The sequence below is a fragment of the Solenopsis invicta genome, chromosome 10 (assembly GCF_016802725.1).
Source record: "Solenopsis invicta isolate M01_SB chromosome 10, UNIL_Sinv_3.0, whole genome shotgun sequence".
In the NCBI taxonomy this organism is placed as follows: domain Eukaryota; kingdom Metazoa; phylum Arthropoda; class Insecta; order Hymenoptera; family Formicidae; genus Solenopsis; species Solenopsis invicta.
Genome location: NC_052673.1, coordinates 7,485,066 through 7,508,036, shown reverse-complemented (window position 1 = coordinate 7,508,036; position 22,971 = coordinate 7,485,066). Strand labels below are relative to the sequence as shown.

The 22,971-nt window shown below is 34.4% G+C and overlaps 2 protein-coding genes across 3 annotated transcripts in view; one reads left to right on the top strand and one right to left on the bottom strand.

Moving 5' to 3' along the window:
- Positions 1-2,101, top strand: part of LOC113005399 (protein IQ-DOMAIN 14-like) — a 2,742-nt gene extending 641 nt beyond the window's left edge. Inside the window, exons 1-6 of one of the 2 annotated variants that reach the window (XM_039454413.1) lie at positions 1-313; positions 511-691; positions 869-1,086; positions 1,189-1,357; positions 1,440-1,888; positions 1,986-2,101. The exon at positions 1-313 is cut by the window's left edge and continues 641 nt beyond it. In XM_039454413.1, the coding sequence (XP_039310347.1) occupies positions 873-1,086; positions 1,189-1,357; positions 1,440-1,809 (753 nt within the window). In that variant the 5' untranslated portion in view covers positions 1-313; positions 511-691; positions 869-872 and the 3' untranslated portion in view covers positions 1,810-1,888; positions 1,986-2,101. The remainder of the gene's footprint in view (positions 314-510; positions 692-868; positions 1,087-1,188; positions 1,358-1,439; positions 1,889-1,985) is intronic. The other variant, XM_039454414.1, reaches the window with a different exon arrangement.
- Positions 2,102-5,591: 3,490 nt separating this feature from the next.
- LOC105193750 lies at positions 5,592-11,408 on the bottom strand. Its single transcript, XM_039454518.1, has 5 exons — positions 10,532-11,408; positions 7,316-7,537; positions 6,978-7,227; positions 6,377-6,726; positions 5,592-6,280 (listed from the first exon to the last, which is right to left on the bottom strand). Exons 4-5 carry the CDS (start codon positions 6,501-6,503, stop codon positions 5,643-5,645), a joined length of 765 nt encoding a protein of 254 aa, XP_039310452.1. The 5' UTR covers positions 6,504-6,726; positions 6,978-7,227; positions 7,316-7,537; positions 10,532-11,408; the 3' UTR covers positions 5,592-5,642.
- Between the last annotated feature and the right edge of the window lie 11,563 nt (positions 11,409-22,971).

The following is a 22,971-nucleotide window of genomic DNA, read 5'->3' as shown; positions in this document are numbered from 1 at the left end:
TTGTATAAAACGTGAGACTTTATATTTTATATTTATGTAATTTCTTCAGGTACAACTTCTGCCGTGGCAATCTCGAGGAAATAAAGCACCGTACTCGAGATTTATATGAATTGATGTCGAGTAATTTTAATAATATTACACCAAAATGGGAACACATGACGAGATGTTTCATCGAATCATTCAATTATTATCCTTCGCTCTATATGTCTTACAAGATGGTGATAATATTCGCCATGGATGCGATAAATATAAGCATGCCGCATTTGTATGCGTCAATGAGTTACGCAGAATGGATTACTTATAAAATCTCCAGGTGAGCATATAAGGAAAAGTTGCCGAATGCATTGTTACGTCTAGCGACGTAACGATCCTTTTCTTTTGACGACGGATACACTATAAGACGGAGGCCGAGCGTGTGTGTGTGTGTGTGTATGTGTGTTTCCGAGCGTCTTCCGCAAGATGTATTTTATACTTTTCTGATACTTTAAACATGATATTTACATGTTTCAGGAAACAAGAAAAATATGAAATAAATAATTTTTCAGACGATTCAGATGAATCATCTGAAACTGATGGATCTTCTTAAAATCTAAAAGATAAGAATAACAAGAAGTCCAACAGCTAGAGATCCGCGAAGCCCACACAGTTAAGGTCCGTCTACAATGGAGAGTTTTAGGCTGTAACAATAGGTGTAAGTGACGTAATTCCAGTTTTTAAGGTCGTAGCAGTAGCCGTGAGCGAAATGAATCATTTTCATTTCGATACTGCTTACAGGCAAGCGTCTTGCGTTGCCTTGCGTCACTTTTGTTTGGGGTTATTGTGCGCGTTTATTTAATCATTTTTTAATTGAGTCTTTTTTAATAAATAGTGCAATGTCTGAAGAACCATTTGACGAAAATATGATTGACGAGATAGAGAACGATGATGATGATGAACAAGATACATTACTAAAGCAGGAATTGATCGCTTTTGTCAAGGCAAATTCCGCTTTATATACAAAAAACTGGAAAGAATATGCTGGCAAAGATTCTTGTAAAGATCTAGCTTGGGAGAATATTGGTTTTAACTTGTCGAAACAAATGTCAGGTGAGATGTATATAATTAAATCATTCAATATATTTACCTGTCACGGTAGGGTTAAGTTAAATTATTACTACAAGTTTTTATTTCTGTTATCAATGAGGAAAGATGCCGCTAAAATGTGGTACAGTATTTGCCAGCGATTTAATAAGAAAAAACAAAAAGTTGTAGCATCTCTGAAAGGAAGATCTGGGCAAGAAACAAAGCCTTTATATGTACCAAAATGGCAATATTACAATCTTTGTTTATTCTTAGTGGATCACATTACGCCTCGAAGGTATAATTGTTATTTACAAATTAAATTAGCCTAATAATTGATATTGTGATATTTGATACTGGTATGTATTACGGTGTTTCAGGACTACCAGTAATTACAGCTCAAACAAAATGAAAAAGATCATTGAAGAAACTTCCTCTTCTCCAATATTTATTTTACCTTTGTCATTACCATCACCTTCATTATCAGCAAGATCAACACCGTCTCCACAAGCAGTATCTCCTCAAATATTGTCTGCACAAGTACTATCTCCACGAGCACTGTCTTCACAAGTAACTTCTCCACGATTACTATCTTCACAAATAGTGTGTTCACAAGTACTGTCTCCACGAGCACCGTCTTCGCAAGTACTGTTTCCACAAGGACTGTTTCCACGAGCAACGTCTCCTCAAATACTGTCTGTACAAGCACCATATTCACGAACACCATCTCCACAAGTACCATCTTCATAAGCATCATCTCCACAAGCATCAGTGCTTTTGTCTTCATCTAGTATGTAGTCTACGAGTGATTTAGAATCAGTAATTAGCGGTAAGTGATCTATTAATATATACAAATGTTGTATGTAAGGTAAATTGAGAAATGCATAGTTTTTATTAATCTTTTTTTTTTTATTTACGGACAACAGTGCATCAGCATACTCGACTGAGGAAAATAAAGAAAATGAAGCTTTACATGCTCCCACATCTTCATCCAGTAGCCTTAATGTGGAGAAATGCTCTGCATCCAAGGACGTGTTAAAAACGATGCGAAGGATATCATCAACAAAAAGAATTATTCCCGAGCCCGATAACTTTGCTAAACGCAAAAAGAAAGACGATGATCTGCTTATGCAAGCTATCAACAAGCAGTCAACAGCTCTGACTTCTTTCACTACAAAATTTGGAAACTCTTTGATGATATCAAACGAATGTTTTACTCCTTCCTCAGCTTCATCTGTTAATGATCCAGTCTTGGCTGCCATTGGATATGCTTTTAATTCCGTACCCGAAGAAAAACGTTTTGAATGCATGATGAAAGTACTTCAATTTATAAATATTAGTATTACGACAGGGAACGTGGCGGAGGGAATGAAAGAATCACTCTGTAGAATGGGATTAATCACTCGTTTAATCCGGAAGCTCGATACAACGCGTGAATAGTAAAAAAAGGCGGGAGCGACGCACGAGACGGACGGAGAGTGAAAGTGCTTGCGCAGCGTAGCATGCGCGTTGGATCGTTAGGACGACTCCTCGTGTGAAGTCTAATCGTAGAGCGTGATCAAGTTTCGCCAACAATAAAATCAAAATACATTCAGAAATAATTTTCAAATTTATTATATCTAATTCAGCGATAATATACATATATCTTACTTTCATATGATTTATGTTGTATCATTACTGTCTAATAATACTATACATGTTAATATATTTATGTACGTTATAATAAAATGTTTATATATATTTATATTTCTTATACATGTACACAGGAATAAAACAATTTTGTTAAAATAATACTGTCTAATAATTCATGTTAATGTCTAATAATACTGTTTAATAATAATACATGTTAATATTATACTTATGTACATTATACTAAAATGTTTATATATATTTATATTTCTTACACATGTACACAAGAATAGAACAATTTTGCTAAAATAAAAGTTTAGGTAGTGTTACATTCAGCCTTAAGGAAAGGTAGGCTATCTCTCAAAAGATGCCTGGGACTTGAGGAAGGCAGGGAAGGATGCAACAAAAACTTTTTTATTGTTGTGACCACACTAGTGGGATGTGCGACACGAGCCGAACGCACTTTTGATGATTCCGAAATTATGCGTCAACGTGTAGTAACACGCTTTAACGCCTTTTCAGAATCGTGCAATCATTGGTCTTAATTAGAGTCAGAGAATTTAATCTCTATAATTCGGGATCGGACCGAGTGCGATCTTTTTCAAGTCGGAAGATTAATGTAATAAGATGGGTTGATGAAATGAAATTTTACATTGAAGCTTTCTTTTTAACTAAAACTTAACATATATTCTGATACTTAAAATTTACATACATAAAGTTTCTATAAAGTTGTTCAAAAGAACTAGCAAATAAATACATAATTGGTTATTGTTATTTAATAGAAAAAAGAAAACAATATAGCAAGGTAATTATTATTAATTAAAAAAAATCAAAACAAAAGTACATAATTAGTTAGTTTATTTAAAATATAAGACAATTAGGCAATGCTTATTTAGAAAATCAAATTTTAAGTACATTGTTTAATATTGGTAAAAAAATCTAAGAAGTTAACATTATTTTTGAAGTTTGGAAAACACTGAGAATTACAGGATAGTACATAATTAGTTATCAACAATACAAATAATTAATTATGACTACTTGAAAGAATTAACGTTAGTGTAAATTGTTTAATTGAGAAAGCTAAGGTGCATATTCAAAATACTGTATGTAACATTTACATTGAGGATTATTGAATAATTGATTTAGAAATTATACATATTGAATTGACATTAGTATTACAAAATAATTTGAAAATCTTAATTATACATTATTATGTCTACAGGAGGAGATGGAACTAATCAATTTCGGTAATGGAAACCGTAGATGGGGAAAAGAAATTATAAAAAAAATCTATGGGTACGTAATATTGGTAGGGATCGTCAAGGAGGAAGACGGGGATCCGGTCATGTGGATTCAGGGCCGTAATTATAGAATAGGGTATCTAAGCCTAGGTCAAAGTGCAGGCAGAAATCTGACAAGAAGGCAGGTATAGTTTTTAAAAGGGATGCCGTATTAATCCGAAATAAAAATAATAATAATATTGGGAGCAAGGAGGTGGGACATGAACGGCTGAGATTGCTCATTAACGATTGATTCCCGGCAAGTTGAATGGAAAATTGAAGTAAAACCAAAAAAGAGTAAAAAAAAAACTTACTTATGGTAGCAGAGAGATAACGTTTTCTGATTTTTGGAGTTTGTTGATGAAGAACGATCTTGAAACTAGACAATCTGCGTCTCGCGCACAGATTCTAAGTTTAAAACAATTTTTAAAATAAACGCGCACAGCTTCGATTCTAGACTGAAAATGAAAATCTTGGATCTTGAATCTTGAAAATTAAAAATGATAATGACGACGAAGTGTCAGGAAGTTGCACATTTTATAGAGCTTAGGAAAGGGCGTGGAGATGATTAAGTGGGTGAAATGGAGATTTGATTGGGTAAAGCCTTTTGAGCTTTTTCCCTTTTCTTGGAGATTCTTTATTATCAAAATTTTGGGCTTATTCGTTGGGTAGTTCACCAACGCTCACTACCAATTATCTTCTCGGATGATCTCTAGTTGGCTAATTTTACATCTTCTCCTAATTTTTCTTAACTTTAAGAGGGGCGAGCAGTTGCATCACCCAATCGCTTAAGGGATTCGTTATCTTACGGTTTCTCTTCTTGGAACGTTCGGTCCCGATTTTTTATATCGTCGCGTCTGTTTATTTGGGACTCGCTTTCCATATGAATCATCTTTCCGTTCGTGATGAAACATAGGTTCAAATAAACAAAGCCGGGGTTGTAAATTTTGATTTTATAGTTTTATAGTTTCCGTCCGGCGTCGCGACTTAATCTTATCTCTGATTGTTGCCAGAATTTAATAGCATTTAGATTTTTCTCTTTCGAGGCTTTGTTCGTTTATATGGATTATTGTATTAGAATAAGCATCGTTGCTTGCAGTTTTGTCGTCGCACGATTTCTCCTTTTCTGCTTCTATTTAACGGACTTATTGCTCCGGATGTAATATGTGGCCATTATATGTATATTCTAAAGGACAATTTTTTCTTATAATAACTGAGCAATAGTGTTATTTATAAAAGAGAAATTGTGGAGTTTCGGATATAAGTATTATAAATTTTTCGGACAATTTCTTAGCTTGTTTGGCATTTTATTTTTTATATGATAGATGCGAAAAGGGAAATCGTGAAATCCTCCAAATGTAACAGTAAATACAGATCTGAAAATAATTTTGTTGGACCATCAAAACAATTATGTAGAAACATTAAAGCTGCTAGAGTATTAAAACATTTTGTAACATTGTCCATTATTTCTTGCTTAAAATTTATCATAGCTATTTTGAAGATCCAATAAAATTATTTTCAGGTCTGTATCCAGATAATTTTTAGATACTCAGCAAAATCTTAATTCTAAACAAAAAAAACTGTTTTGAATATATAATAAAGTTATTTCAAGTTATAAAATAAAAATAAATTCAGTAATAACAATTTTTTTCTGTATATCATATGTATAAGAAATTATATCACAAAAGGATTAATAATAACCTCTTTGAACGTGTATTCGTATTGCCATAGAGCTTCACCAACTGGAGAAACAAAGTATCCTTTAAGGATATTTCTCATTTCTTTCGCTACAGAATCTGCACGGTTAGCATCTAATCGACCGAGTTCAGCAAAATGTGGGGAAAAGTGCCGTCTCCACTGTCCTTCTCTAATGTTGCCATCACGCTTCTCGGTATCAATTAAATCTGTTGTACAATATTGACGATTGTTCATATTCTCTTGTTCTTCACTATACATAATAAATATATGTAGACAGACGAGAGCCTTCAACACATTTTCACAGTTGGTTGTTGACATGCAAAGAGGTTTGTGTAAGATACGCCATCGTGCAGTCAAAATTCTAAAGGCATCCTCTATGGTACGCGGTGCACGTGATAAGCAATAATTAAAAATCCTCATGTTAATTAGATTTTTACGAGGATAAGGCCGCATCATATATGTTGAAAGTGGGAAAGCTTCGTCTCTAATAAACACAAAGGAAAAAGGAATATTTGTTTTTGGAAGTGGTGTGGGATCTGGCAAGAGTAAATTGCTTGCAGCGATATCATTTGCAAAGTCAGTGTTAGCCCACATTTCACCATTACTTATAGAACCTGGAAATGAATCATAGAATAACAATTGTAGATAAGATGTATTATAAACTTATGTAATAAAAAAAAATTAAGAAGAGTAAATTAATATATACTCACCATATTGCCTGATGTCAACCCAAGTAAACTTATATAATGCATCGCAGATGGCAAGCAGTATCATGGTGAAAAATTGTTTATAGTTGTAGAATATCGATCCAGAATTGAGTGGTGCCTGAATTCTCATATGACGCCCATCTATTGCTCTCAGACAATTTGGAAATTGCCACTTTCTTATAAATTCCTCGCTAAAGGATTTTCAATCTTCTTTACTAGGAGGTTTCAAAACAATTGGTTGTAGCGTTATCCAAATTGCCTGACAAGTCTCATTTACTATTTTGTGAACAGTTGACTTGCCTATTCTAAATTCTACATGTTATAATTTAGCGCTATCACCCTGAGATAAATATCTGCAATAATCATTATGATATTTCAAAGGAAATAATAAAATGTGTGCCTGTGTGTGTGTGTGTGTGTGTGTGTGTGTGTGTGTTAGAATTGTTTGTAACTTATATAAACTTATATAACGTAAGACAATGATGCTAATAACTAAGTTATGATTACTATTATTAAATATTAATATTAAATAGATTCACAACAAAATATAACTTTACAAACAACATTTATATGTATGTATTTAAATTGCAACAATTTTACTTACAACAAAGTGACAGCTAAGCGCAGTTCTGAAGAAAGAGGTGTCCGAATGCTATTCTTCTTAATATGAGGATGAAGCAAATGAACTAATAAATTGAACTGTTTAGTCCACATTCTATATAATCCAAAGAATTCCTCGTGGTCACTCTGAACCAATTCTTGAACAAGATTATGATAAAATCCTTGAGCATTTTGTAATCTGTTCACAGGCTGAACCCACCAGCGCCGTTGCTTCATTCTTTTTCTTCTTGTAGCTTGCCATTGTAATAACAATAAATTTTGTCAAGATAGGCAAAATAAAAGAAACAATCCAATTTTTCTCTAATCCATAATTATACTAACCACAAAAATAAACTACTCAAAATACATCATTGTTTTGCATGTGATTTGAAACAATTTGTTTTTATTGGCCGGCCTTATATCGTTACAACGTCGCATTGTGAACACACGTGGTTGTAGAAATTACGCTACTGCTTATGTCCTACTATTTTCCTCCCTACGACCAATCCTGTTGTAGACGGTCCTTTAGAGATTCGCGACGTCGACACCTGCAGCATCCAGTGCCTTAAAAGAAATTGAAAAACCCAATCTGGATTTGTCGCAGGCGGAAAAAAATTAAAACTTGTTCTAGTTTGTTTGTTTTAAAGTTTATTTGTTTTAAACGTTTAATTTGTATGTAATAACATTTGTATTTATATACAAATGTTATTACATGTGTACGATAAAAATCAACTTGTATTGATTTGAAGTTTATTTTAAAAGTTTAATTTATCACTTAATTGTATTTATATACAAATATTATTAAATAACATGTACAAGAAAAAAAGATCTTTATTCTAGTTTAATACTCACTCGAGTTTATTTGTGCTACTTGAATTGATTTGAAGTTTATTTCTTGTAAAAGTTTAATTTATATCACTTAATTGTATTTATACACAAATGTTATTAGATATTGAGATTGACCGTGATCCTGTTCCACAAATGTTATTACATGTGTACAAAATAAAAGATATTTTTATATTAATTTGATATTCGAGTTAATTTGTTACTTAATTGTATCAATTTGAAATTATAAGTGAAATTATAATAAATATTACTAAACAAGAAAATGTATAAAAATTAAAAAAATAAACTTTCCACTCTCTAGATTAACACTTACAAATTCTACATCTATTAAGGTTTTTTTTTACTGTGTTACGTACACAAAATATTTGACAAACAAAATGTATTATAATTGTATTCGGTTATAGGAAAGATAAACATATTGTTTTATTTTATACATACATGTAAAGAAAAGTTGCTAATACTAGTACTCCATTTTTAAAAATATAAAAAATTAAAATTTATATTTTATATATATATATATATATATATATATATATATATATATATATATTATACATTATACTTATATACATTATACTTACATAAAGTATGTATATATGTCTCTAAATATGTATATATATACTTTTACTTAAAATAAAAAATTTATACAGTTACTTTTTTTATTTATACATATATAAAATGAAACGATATGTTTAATTTGTTTTTGTTTGTTATTATCGAGTACAACTATTATACATTTTGTATAACAAGTATTTTATGTACATAATGCAGTAAAAACCAATCTTAATTTTTAAAAATTGGTCGACAATTTTCAGGTCGCAATTAGTGCTCAACCCGTCGCATAAGTTACAAAATACACGTCATTACAACGTCGCTGTCACCAGAAATAAGGATGTTAGTTACGTCTTAGCAACGTATCAACTACGTTTCGAACACCAGTTGAGACGTCTCTGAGACGTAACTAACATCCCCATTTTTGGGCGATGTAATGACGATGTAATGACGTGTATTTTGTAACTTATGCACTAATTGTGACCTGAAAATTATTGACCACTTTTGAAAAATTAAGATTGGTTTTTACTGCATTATGTATGTACGTAAAATACTTGCTAGATAAAATGTATAATAGTTTTACACTGGGAGAAGAGAATGATTGCAATTACCATAATTCAACCGTAATTTATAGTAGTTTTTGGTGCAAACTATAAATTATAGTAATTCTGAATTATAATATTCTACCTTTTATGTATAATTACATCTATTATGTTTATATGGTTCCAAATATTGGAAGTTTAAAAAGGTTAGTTTTAATCATATAGTAAATTAAAACATTTTCCACTTTATTTCATTTTCAAGGGAATTCATCAGAAAAATTATTCTACTATAATAGAACATCAGTGAAAAATCTCATAATACTCCGCCTTTTATACCATTTACGTGTTTCCTTTCTTACGAGAAATAGAACGCCATAACAGCCATCTAGTGACGGTTTTGTATACTACTATACGCAGAGAAAAAAGTATTTGTGACTATAATTGCATGGTTAAAAAAATAATTATGAAAGATGCATCGGATAGTAATTTTTACCGGATAGCCGAATACCGCGATAGTATTTCCCAACTGTACATTACTCTACGTAACGTTTTCACAATTACGTGTTAAATTTAATTACATTAGATGAAAAACATTATTTTTAAAAAGTGAAATATTATTTATCTTTAAAATATAAGTCATAATACAAAAGAAAATTCAACAAACAGCTAATTAATTGAAACATTTTAATTATTTAGTTACGTCGCAACGACGTGCAAATGACGTATCATATTTTCTGCGACTTTGTGACCAAAACAGCACGTCTCTGTTTTGTCCGGTGCAGGTAGGGTATTGTTTTGTTCATTGGAATTATGTGGTGTATAATATTTATGTGAATATTTTGAAAAAATGGGATGTTTCAATGCAATATTTCAAAAAGCGGACATCTTAATGTTGTTGCAATCTTCCAGCAATGTTGCAGCAATGTTTTGCAAACAAAATGCAATATTACAATGTTTTAATGAAATCATTCTGCAATGTTCCTGCAATCTCTTTGTGCTGTATGGGATAAGAGCATTGACTTGGCATATAAATATTAATTTCGGTAATTATTCAGTTTAGGTACTTCACGTCCGATTATTATGAAACTAGTCTCATTCGACGCATTTTCACTCGAAACAAACAAATCTGACAAAAGAAAGTGTCGCTCTGCTCCGCGAACCGAGATATCAAGCGTTAAAGTTGGCGATTGTGCAGGTAGGATATATACATGTCTTCATACAGCACAGACAGATTGCAGGAACATTGCAGAATGAAAAATGCAAATTACAATTAAAGAGACTCTCGAGATTTTAAACAAAAAATATTATCAAGGCTAATGAGAATCAGCGCTGTTATCGCGCAACAAGAAAGTTTATTCTGTATGTCAATTACAAACACGGTACGTTTCGACTCTTTTTGGAGTCATTATCAACATAATATAAGATTCAGCTAATATAATAATTGTCCGGCCATCGTCGTTCAGATATTCGGCTGAGTCACTCACGATTTGCACGAGTCGTGGTGTAGCTTTCCCACCGTGTATGATAGAGGAGATGGCAAGGTCTCTCTATAACTATATGCGAAATTCAGCATAAACTCTAAAACGACTGACAAAAATAATTTAAAGCAGTGACTCACCACCAGATCACGACGAAGACCAGCGAAGCCATGGATAAAAAGTTTTTTGTGGCAACTTGCAGTCACTATGCTAGCACGATTACAAATGCTGTGTTTCGATGTTTCTGACAACGCTGCTTACAAGTGACTGAGCGTTAACCGTGGATATACGAAACATTGAAACGTCAAATAAGAGAGTATATATAGTCAATATTCAAGAAGGGAGGGAGGGGGAACTAAAGACAAACAAATAATCTCCGCCGTTGAGAAATACACAGATTACATGAAGAGAACAAGTTTATAGTTGAATAATAAAATAAGTTAAATAAATTAGGACAATGACCATTAGATAAAAATGGATATAAATAAATTTTTCTCAATGTGAGACTACTGCAGTTCATCCCAAGATTCGTCCAAAATCAAAATATCATTTGAAAAAAAACTATATAAATTATGTCGATATAAAAATACAGGAATCGAATCACCCGACGCAATTACAAGATTCATAATTTTTTAAGCAATGAAAGATATGCATGATGCAAGCATTCAGTGTCCGATTATAGATTCAAACTATTTTTTTGCATCTGGATGTGGAGCATTTCAGACACTAAGCGCCTGCCCAAATATCTCTCTGAATCCAAGATTTGAACATTATCCCAATCGAATTCGTGATTACAATTAATCCTGTGTTCTGTGATTACTGAGTGAGACGTGTTATTCTGATTGATGTTATTACGGTGTTCCGCTGTTCTTGTTTTCATTCTTCTGCCTGTCTGGTTAACGTACGAAGCATCACAGTCTTTACACACAATTTTATATACAACATTTTTCTTCGGGATAGCGTCTTTCTGTACTCTAATGATGTACTCTCCTGCCCAATGAGACTGAAAAACGCCAATTTTACGTTTAAATTCTTAGTGAAGAAAGCAAATATATCAGAAATGCACGGTACGTAGAACGTAAGGTAGAACAAACCATGGAGTTTTTTCCTCAGTAGTGGCATTAATCGTGTGTATGTCAGTCTGTTTGAGTGTCTGTTTGTAAATAAGCGATTTCAAACGAGCATTGACCGTCTCAAAAATAAATTGAATAGGATAGTCATTGTATAAAAGGATACCAATAATGAGCTCAATGTTCTTTTAGTGAAAATGTGGATCAGATAGCAAAGAAATTTAAAAAATCATTGCAGAATTATTTCATTGAAACATTGTAATATTGCGTTTTGATTGCGAAACATTGCTGCAACATTGCTGGAAGATTGCAGCAACATTAAGATGTCCGCTTTTTGAAATATTGCATTGTGGTACGCCAGTCACCGCTGGTCGTGTATTAGGACTAATGTTACGCCTGAGTGGTGTGATGATTTTTACTTCGATTAATTGTGGACTGTATATTAACGGTTGGACAAATCTTTATTTCTTGAGTTCTTACAATGCATGTGTTCCGCTCGCTGGTCGAAGCCGAAGAGAGAGAGAACCGAGTTCCTAGATGCCACACGTGGCGATCGAAAAAGACGATCTCAGCGCGACCGCTGGGGAGATCGAGCAACTACGTTGATAATGTTATAGTATGCATTGAGCGCCAATCTTAAATCGCGGATTAAAATCAAATACGTGTTAACAATAAAAATACTTGACCGCTTATAATACAGAGTGATTAATAACCTAAACACAAAACGTTATACAGCTAATTAATAATTTAATACGAGACGCCGTAACATGCCGCATGCCTTGGTAGACAATAGTTAAACACTTTAAACTCTTAAATTAAACTTTGGTTTGACATATTTAAATAACTGTAATTGTAACACACTGTATATATCTTTCAAACTTATAACTTAATATTTATTTACTCCTTACTGCTATTTGTACTATCTTCTATGGGAAGTATACACAATTTGACAGCTGGACGCTTATACTCGCCGGTAGCAGTCCTAATTATTGCCGTTCTAACTATTCCATCTGTTCCGGGAAATACAGATTGCACTCGGTCGAGAGCCCATTTCAACGGTGATAGGCCGTCTTCTCGACACACGACCAATTGGCCAACCTTTATTTGAGGACCTGTATTTGACAACCATTTGTTTCGCCGCTGTAAATTGAGTAGATATTCTGACGACCATCTTCTCCAAAAATGTTGGCGTATTCTCTCCACCATTTGCCACCTTGATAATCTGTTGACTTTTATTTCCAATACGTCTGCCTCTGGATAGGATATCAAAGCGGCACCTATAAGAAAGTGGCCGGGAGATAGGGAACTCAAATCATTGGGGTCATCGGATAATGCTGTTGTTACATCCAGCCTTAAGGAAAGAAAGGCAGGGAAGGATGCAACAAAAACTCTTTTATTCTCGTGACTGCACTAGTGGGACGTGCGGCACGAGCCGAACGCACTTTTGAAGATTCCGAAATTATGCGTCAACGTGTAATGACACGCTTTAACGCCTTTTCAAAATCGTGCGATCGTTGGTCCTAATTTGAGTCAGAGAATTCAATATATATTAACATAGGTATTGCGATTGATTATTTTTTGAAAACTTAAGCTATACGCATTATTATGTACACAGGAGGAGATGGAATTAATTGATTTTGGTTACGGGAATTGTAATTATGCGTTGAGATTCATATTTTAACTATTAAATCAAATCAAAACCTAAGATTTAAGAATAGAAGTAGAACATTTACATTTACATAGAGATTTAAGAAATATTTAGAGGGAAAGTCGGGAATTGTCTAAAATGAGAATTGCTGTATTAATCCGAAATAAAAATAATAATATTGGGAACAAGGAGCTGGGACATGAACGGCTGTGATTGCTCATTAGCGATTGATTCCTGGCGAGTTGAATGGAAAATTGAAGTAAAACCGAAAAAGAGAAAAAAAAGAAAACACTTACTTATTAGTTAGACAAGAAGAGAAAGGGAAGAACTATGGAATTCTGCGGGTTGAAAGGTGCTTGACGCAGCGCAGGCTGTCCGCTCTGGGGATGCTTCAACGGTGGGCTGCTCGGAGTTTTAATGTATGTGATTCTTAAGCACAGATTCTAAGTTTAAAACGATTTTGAAAATAACGCGCACCGCTTCGACACGTGCAACGCGTGGATGTGAGTGCGAACTTGAACTTTGAATTTTTTGAATGAAAAATGAATTAATGAATCCCGAGGCGTTCAAAGCTGCGTATTTTATAGGGCTTAGGAAAAGGGCGTGAGTTTAGTTTGGTGGGTGAGATGAGGATTTGATTGGGTGAAGCCTTTTGAGCTTTTTCCCTTTCCTTGGAGATTCCTTGTTGTTGAAATTTTGAGCTTATTCGTTGGGTAGTTCACCAACGCTCACTACCAATCATCTTCTCGGATGATCTCTCGTTGGCTAATTTTCCATCTTCTCCTGATTTTTCTTAACTCTAAGAGGGGCGAGCAGTTGCATCACCCAATCGCTTAAGGGATTCGTTATCTTACGGTTCCTCTTCTTGGAACGTTCGGTCCCAATTTTTTATATCGCCGCGTCCGTTTATTTGGGACTCGCTTTCCATATGAATCATCTTTCCGTTCGTGATGAAACATAGGTTCGAACAAACAAAGCCGGGTTGTAAATTTTGATTTTATAGTTTTATAGTTTCCGTCCGGCGTCGCGACTCAATCTTATCTCTGATTGTTGCCAGATTTTAATAGCGTTTAGATTTTTTCTCTTTCGAGTCCAGGCTTTGTTCGTCCATATGAATTATTAAATAAGCATCGTTGCTTGTAATTTTGTCGTCGCATGATTTCTCCTTTTTTTGCTTCTATTTATTGCTCCGGATGTAATATGTGGCCATTATATATATATATATATATATATATATATATATCGAGGGGAAATTCACAGCCGGCATTGGTGTACAAAATTTCGGCAGTGGACTGCCGAAAAAAGTAAGCAGTGATCTATAATATTGACGGCATTGTCGTCAGTGGTTGGGGAGTGGTGAGCTCACTTCAGAGTCGGTTTTTCGATCATGGGGTTGAGCACAAAAATTTTTGAATACTTCGGGAAAGCTTTAGAATTCTTGTGCAGGCATTGGCGTATGATAATGGGCACGCGGTAGTGTTCATAATTGCATGGCATTGCCTTAATTTTAATATAGGATTGACGGCATTGTAGGCATTGACTAACAATAAGCATTGTCGGCAGTGTACAAAAATGTCGGCAGTGTTTTACAGCAATGCCAAAAATCGGCATTGGTGTACAAAATTTTGGGTTGTGAATTCCCCCTCGATATATATATATATATATATATATATATATATATATATTCCGAGAACAATGATTTTTTTTTATAATAGCCGGGTGATAGTGTTATTTGTAAAAGAGAAATTGTGGAGTTCCGGGTATAAGTATTGTAAATTTTACAGACAATCTCTTAGCATAATTTATATAATGGATGCGAAAAGGGAAATTGTGAAATCCTCCGGATGTAACACTGTTATAGGACGTGAATTTAGAATAGCCTCTATTTGCGCTACGAGCGTAGACTTCTTCGAATGTCATGGCTGCTTCTGCAGCTATCTTGTAGAAATGAGTCTTGAAGGCTTTCACTGCAGCCTTCCGTAGGCCTCCGAAATGAGGTGCCCGTGCCGGAATGAAGTGCCATTTGATTTTCTCTAGTGCTCCATAATCTAAGATCTTTCGCTTTGATTGTTCCGAGCGGAACAACTCTAGACACCTTTCCAGCTCGCGATTTGCTCCAATAAAATTAGTACCATTATCAGAACACGTCGGTTGGCTTTCCTCTCCGACTGATGAATCGATTGAAGGCATTAAGGAATGCGTCCGTAGTCAGGTCCGAAACTACCTCCAGATGCACAGCTTTAACCGCCATACATATGAATACTTACGTAGGCCTTAACACGCTTGGCCCCTCTCCCCCTGCGCTCATGCACGTATATCGGACCGCAAAAATCCACGCCCATATTCGCAAACGGTCTTGACGGAGTGACCCTACTAATTGGCAAACTTCCCATTATCTGTTCCGAACTGCGAGGTCTTAACCTAAAACACTTAAGAGGATGCTATAGTGACCGAAGAACTTCCTCGACGTCGGCATTGCAGATTATTTTTCGAGGGAGACCAGGCTATCGCTCTTTGTCCAACGCATAGATCTATCTTTGTTTTTCGATTATTTCGCCATCTGCGAAAAGACCTATCAACTACAGCCACTGCTCTTCTTGCCATCGTTTACGTGCGCTAAGCGAAATTTGGACACGTACAGCTGTTCACCTATTAAACTTTTTTGTTAGGTTGTTGACTGAAACGATACACAGTCAATGTTGTGTGTTAAAGTTTTCTGAAGTTCGCCCTGGTCTCATTTTATACATACGAGCTACAGAACGTCAGTAAATAACAAAAATTAACCTTGGTTGACAGATCCACGAAACGAAAATAAATGAATTTTTAACTTTTTGATCGATTTTCTCATAAAATTTACCAGAGCAGACTTTGTTTTGGTGTGTACTTTTATTTTGCAAAAGGATTTTGTGATCTGTAAAGCCAATTCAAAAATTAATGAACACTGTAATGGTCGGTAATTTCCGTCAGTATAGCATCCTCTTAATACATGTGCGAGTTATTTTCCTAACTGCGCTGCGCGCCTTGAGAGGCCAGTACAATTGCCGCACCACCGCTAATGTCGCGTCCGCGCCTGCGTGAAAATGTCTCGTGCAATATTATTAGCTCGGTGAGCTTTGAGTGATGGGGTAATACTAACGGATGGGGTAATACTAACCAATGCTTGGTTTCGTATGACAATTCCGCGTGTTGCAACTTACCCTCTACGCGTAGTAGACCATCGTTATCTAGGAATGGGTTGAGATGTTTTAACTTGCTATTACTTCTTATGGCTTGTCTCTCGCACAAGGCTCGCATTTCCAGCCCGAATGCGTTTAGCTGCTCTATTTTGATTATGCGTTTTATGGCTTGTTCCAATTCTTCGATTGTTAAAGGCTGCGATGCTTTTGCTCCGCTCTTCTTTATGCAAAGCCGCGTAAATTTTATGCATGTAGCTGTAACTCAAACAAGTTTTTGAAGTCTAGAAAATCGGCTTACGATGTTGTCCTTTGTTTGTTTGACTACTGCCACTATCACTTGGTCACTCTGCTACTCTGGCTCAGCGTCAACATCTTTGACATCTGATCGACAATCGATTTGAACTTCGTCTTTTAGTCATACAGGCCCGTGCCACCATAATCCCACGAAGCTTTGACTTTGTTCATTAACTGCACCAGCAATTGAGCTCCGCAAAACTCCAACCTTGGGATGAATACTGCTTTAAGTGAGGCTACCCTGGACTTTGCACACATCAATTGCGTCCGAACCATGTTATTCCGATCGAGGCTCCGCACATAAATGCATGCGCCATACGCCTTCTCACTGGCGTCACAAAATCCGTGAAGTTGGAGAGACGTCTTTGAGCCCTCCATGGCTCGTCACTGGACACAGAACTTATTCAACATTGTATGTCCGCCACGTAATTTGACCATTTTGTGAATACATTGGTAGGCAACGACTTGTCCCAACCTAATTGCAATCTCCACAGCTCTTGAATCTAGTAACTTTGCTGTTAGTATACATGTCAGATAAGTGTAGCTAGTATTCAAATAAAATAAAGATGAATTATTTATGTACTGTATGTAATTGCATACATAGACGTTTTGTTGAACCGATTCTTTTCTTTATTTTTTTTAGTTTTCCAGCTTTTCACGTAACCTGCTCAACAGAATGTTAATATCTGAGAGAACATTTCTCTGCGAATTAATAAGATTAGCAAATTCTGAGATTACTGGAGGAGGAGTGGAGACTATTCCAGGAGGAGTGTGCCCAAAGTAAAGCGTAAGTTAAAATTGTAACATTATTATCAGAGTAGTCAAATATCTTTCACTAGCAGTGTGATGACAGATTGACAAATACAGGTTTGTAAAACTGATATAATTACCATATGGCAATTTTACTTTATGTTCTTACTTTATGTTTTTATTTTATTTAGTTTTATTTTAATAAAACATTACTATTTTATACTTTATATTTACAATTTACTTTATTATGGTTATACTTATTTTAAACACCACGAGCGCACATATGCCAATGAGGTTATTTAAACTGATGGACTTGCTACTTGAACAATGCTACAAATCTATAAAAAATAAAAACACGTTCTTTAGGGATTTTTGTTGGTACCAACATTATCGCGGCCATTTTTCGGGAAATTGTCGGCTAACCCTTTGCTGCACCGTCTTTATCCAGCTCCATAATCGTGCTGTCGGTTGTGCTCCCTTGAATGTTCTTTAGCAGCTCCGGATGGTTGGACGCCCATTTTCTGAGAATAAATCCTCCCTTTTGTAACAACGCTGCTACCTGGTCATGATTTACGATCGCCTCTTCTATCGAGTTAGCACCCGTTATAAGGTCGTCCATATAGAAGTCCCTTCGTGCAATTGCTGCACTTTTTGGGAATTGATTTTCCTCCAACTCGGCCAACTGATGAATATATGTATGTTAACATTAGGGGGTGCGCACGATTGGACACCACCACTCACAGCGGCCGATGCCTAGAGTTTTTCCGTTGGTTTGGTTAGATAAGTCAAGATGATTGGTTGGTGTCCAATCGTGCTGTGTCCAAAAGAGTGTCACCTAACATTAGTAGTTCGTAAGTTTTGAGCTCTTGGTTTGGATCGTCTCTCCAGACAATACGTTGAAGCGCTGTTTGCTCGTCCATAATGAGTATTTGACAATACATTTTGGCTATGTCGCCCGTTATTACATATTTGAAACTTTGGAATCTCAACAAAATTGACACAAGGTCTTGTTGCAGCACCGGTCCTACCATCAGGATATTATTTAATGAGATGCCTTTCGTATTTTTGCTGGATGCATCAAATATTACTTTTAATTTTGTGGTCGAACTTGCTTCCTTTATGACGCAATGATGCGGGAGATAGCATTGTAGAGTCCCTAGAAGTAGAGAGTCTGGACATCTGTTCCTAAAATGTCGGTGATGATTATGTCAGTGTACGTATGTACGTGAGCTTTATGTGTGTGTATGTTTATCGTTGTGTGCACTTGAACGTGTTGTATGCTGTTATCGCATTGGCTAAAGAGGATTAAATAGGGATCCATATTGGTGCTGCCATTTTAGGTGCACAATCACGTGTATCCAATCACGTGGAACCCCGAGATGTCCAGACTCTCTACTTCTAGGGACTCTATAGCATTGTGGTTGCGTATTCCATCTGGCGTCATCCTTCCGAATTTCTTTCATATGCTTTAATTTTATATATTTGTGTATAAATTTAGCATACTCCTGCTTCAATTGCGGCTGCCTTATAAATTTTCTTTCGAGGTTTTTGAATTGCTGAACAGCGCGTTCGCGGAATTCTCTGAGCTTTTGAAGTCGCTCCTCTTTTAATGGCATGGACACTATAAACCTTCCTTCTTCATTTTGTCTGTACGTTTTGGCAAAATGTTTTTCTCATGTGCGCTCCTCTGGGGAACGGGTGCTTTGCCTTTTGTTGTGTTCGATCTGCCAAAATCGAATGAGGTTTGCATTCAATTAATCATAGATTACCAAATTGTAAATCGTGTCATTTTGTTTCCGAGTTGTCGTCACGAAGCTGCCACTAATTATCCAACCGAGCAATGTTTTTTGCCACGTTGGTTGCGTCGTCGAAAGCTTGATTCTGCCGATGCACATGATGTGAAAAAAATTTCTGCTCTTAAGAGCAAGTCAATTCACGTGGATTCATAGAATTTTGGATCTACCAAAGTGATGCCCTTTGAAATTTGTACATCATTCATATTAATCCTATTGTCAGGCATGGACTGCCTGATCTGGTCTATGATTAGGCAATCAAGATCCGCCTTGAACTTATTGATTCTCGACTGTAGTGTTATCTTGATTCTTTTGTTTGTGTGGACAATTCTCCGCGGCAACGCACTGGAGTGTAAGCGTCGAACTGTTTAAGGGCTAATTTCTTCGCACAGTTGCTAGTCACAAAACAAGACTGAGCCCCGCTGTCCAATAATGCTCTGCAAAGCACCTCGTTGCCTCTACTATACATTACCTTGACCACGGCTGTCGCCAGTAGTACTTGTTTGTATGCTTGCGGCATGATTTACGGATGTCGCTACTACCTTTCCCTCCGTGACGCTTGAGTCTTCTGTCGAAGATTCCGCCTTCTTACTCAACGCTTGCTCAAGATGAAGCAGCGTGTTGTGCCGCTTGCTGCATTTGCAACACGGCTTTACGTTGCAATGCTTAGTTTGGTGAGATGTAGCCTTTAAGCAATTTAAGCACAACCTACGTAATCTGGCTTCTTTTATTCGTTGACTTACATCCAGCCGTAAATACTCTTCGCATTTGTATATAGCATGGTTTTCCTTTTCGCAGTAGGCGCATTTGTTATTGGTTGTGACTATGTTTGCAGCTATGGTCCTAGCTTGGCCAATCTTGTCTTGGCCCGTGCTTGAGGATCCTGTTCGAGCTGTGCGGACTGATGCCTCCAAAGCCTTACTGTGCGAGAAAATCCGTTAGTTGCTGGAGGGTAGGTATCTCTCCTTGCTTGATGGTGACTTCCCAAGCTCTACTCGTTTTGGGATCTAGCCGGCTTATCATCAGGGGGTCAATCATGTAATTTCACGTGGAACTTCCCACATAGCACGTAATATTGCAGTGATATCATAGCAATATCATTTTTACATTGCAATATTACAAATGAAATATTGCAGAAATATCACGAAATATTACTGTGATATCACAGTAATATTAAAATGTCCGCGAAAACGCATCACAGTAATATTACTGTGATATTTTATAGTAATATTACTGTGATATTTCACAATATTTCTGTGATGTTTATATGATATTTAAATAATATTGCAAGAAATTAAATAAATAAATTATTTCAATTTATTTTATTTTTATTGTTATTCTTAATATTATTTTCATATTGTTACATGTAATACATATTAAACATAAAAAAAAGAATTATATTTATTAAAACTATATTTATATTATATTAAAATTATATTTATTAAAAAAAAAGAATTATATTTATTAAAACAGAATACAATAATGTAAACGTAATAAATGTTTAATTTACAAAAAATAATCTCTTGTATCCTTTTTCATTTTTGTTAAAAAAGATTCAATTTGAATTATAATTTTAATTTATGTTCAAGATTAAATAACAATACAAAATATTATTTACATGTAAAAATATAAAATTTTATATGGAACAGCGTTCCACGCGTACCCCTTAAAAAAAAATTGATAAACTTGTTTCAATAAACTGATTACTGATCAGTAACTGACAAAATATAATCAGTTACTGATCAGTAATCAGTTTATTGAAACAAGTTTATCAACTTTTTTTCAAGGGACGTTACATTGGAAAAAAAATTAGAACAAGTATTCGTTTCCAAATTACAACAGGCAACGATTTTCTTTAAAATCTCACTGAAGTGTGAGCTAGTGAGTCATGGTGAGTCGGCCCGGTCGGCCGTAGTGGCGTCTAGATATAACACCCTGTGGCTGCACTTGACTCACGAGAAGATCTCCAGCGGCGCGGCCACCTAGCGGTGGTGCTAGCACTCACTTGTTTGCGTGGAGTCTTATACACACGGCGGGACCGCATAGCGGCTGTGCACGCGCTCGCTTGTTTCGTCGTATGTTGTGACGGTCGGTGACCGAGCCGCAACATTATATACATACATATAATTAATGAACATTGTAAAATACCTAATTAATGATAGAATATATATAATCATATTTTTTAATAGAGTTGAAAAAAAGTGAAATCTAAAGAAAAATTTGTTGGAAATTTAATATTTTAATTAACTTGAAAAACCTTTTACTGTAGTGTATAACAGTCTAATTAATATTAATGAATAAACTATTTCACAAAATAATGTACCAAACAGTAAATATTAAATGACGTAAAAATGTATATTTTTTTAAAAACTTCTAAATATACTTTGAAATATTTATTACCAAGCGAATAATAAATGTGTATTAACAAAACTTTTTGTAAACATTTTTTTTTAAATTCCTCATGATAAAAATTTTTAAAAATTAAAATCAATTTTGTGCTCCTGTAAAAATTATAAATGGCAATAAGACAAATACAAAGGTTTTTCTGTAATTTTTTAATAAAATCATTATTGATCGAGCAATAATTAAATACAAATACAAAGGTTTTTCTGTAATTTTTTAATAAAATCATTATTGTAAAGCAATAATTAAATTGATAGATTACATAGAAGAGCGTACATTATAGTTTATACATATATACAGTTTAAAGAATAAACTAAGTAAATATCTAAACTAATAATAAAGTTAATTAATTTTTTTTCTTAACATTTACTTTTATTCCACGAAAGGGCAAAAACATAATTATTTTATTTGTAAGTTGATTTCTTCTATAGGATACCGAAATTACCAAGAATATTAAGGATACTAAAAATATCGAAATTAATCAAAGAGATAGTGACGTTGCATTAATAAGACATAATAAAAACGTCATTTGACATTACCTTGTTCTTTGAAATTAAATATTGCAACAATATATTGCAATGATATCATTGGAATATTTCAATGTCATTATCACTGTGTAATATCATAGTAATATTTCTGTGATATTTCATAGTAATATGTAATATTTCTGTGATATTGCAATGATTCTGTGATATCACAGAAATATTACGTGCTATGTGGGTTTTCACGTTTCGCTTTTCACTTTTTACGTTTCACTTTTCACTTTTCATTTTTCACTCATAGAGAGTTCACGTGAATCTTTTCACGCACAGCGATTATGTATGAATAATGCGCGGAAGTTTAGTTTGCGTTTCGAAATTCACCATTAGAGGTTCTGTCATTGCAACTATCAAGCGATCGTGAAAAAGGTTTCTACCTGCTTTTACAGTATAACTTTTACTGTAAAAATTTTATTATATAAAAAAAATTGTAAAAAAATTCATAAATAAATAGCAATATTTCTTAGTTATATTGCATAAACTTAATTTACAAATATAATATATATTACATTTATTTTTAATGATCCATATATTGTAACAACTATTTTATTATGTAGTAATCTAATACTCAAAATTACATTGTAATTTAATTCAAACATTGTTTTTCAAAATTAATTTTAATTAGTTTTTTATGTGTGTAAATTTTAAAGTAAATTAATTTTATTAGTCATTAAACTTTGTTTAATTAAAAAATATTGAATAATTTAGAATACGGACCTTGATCAAAACTGAATTCTCCGCTCACACATGTATTTTCCAAATTTATAAGTTATAAACACTTACATGATTGATTAATATTCTATTTCACAAGACGCACCTTTCTTATATCATTGTGTATCAAAACGCGTTTAAAGTATATTTTTATCTAAATTTGCATTTGATGAAACCTCATTCTATATAATTATCA

Coding starts and splice junctions, on each gene's coding strand:
- LOC105193750 (XM_039454518.1), bottom strand. CDS start 6,503: ATGAGAATTCAGGCACCACTCAATTCTGGATCGATATTCTACAACTAT. Junction 6,281..6,376: donor GGTTGACATCAGGCAATATG/GTGAGTATATAT, acceptor ATTCATTTCCAG/GTTCTATAAGTAATGGTGAA.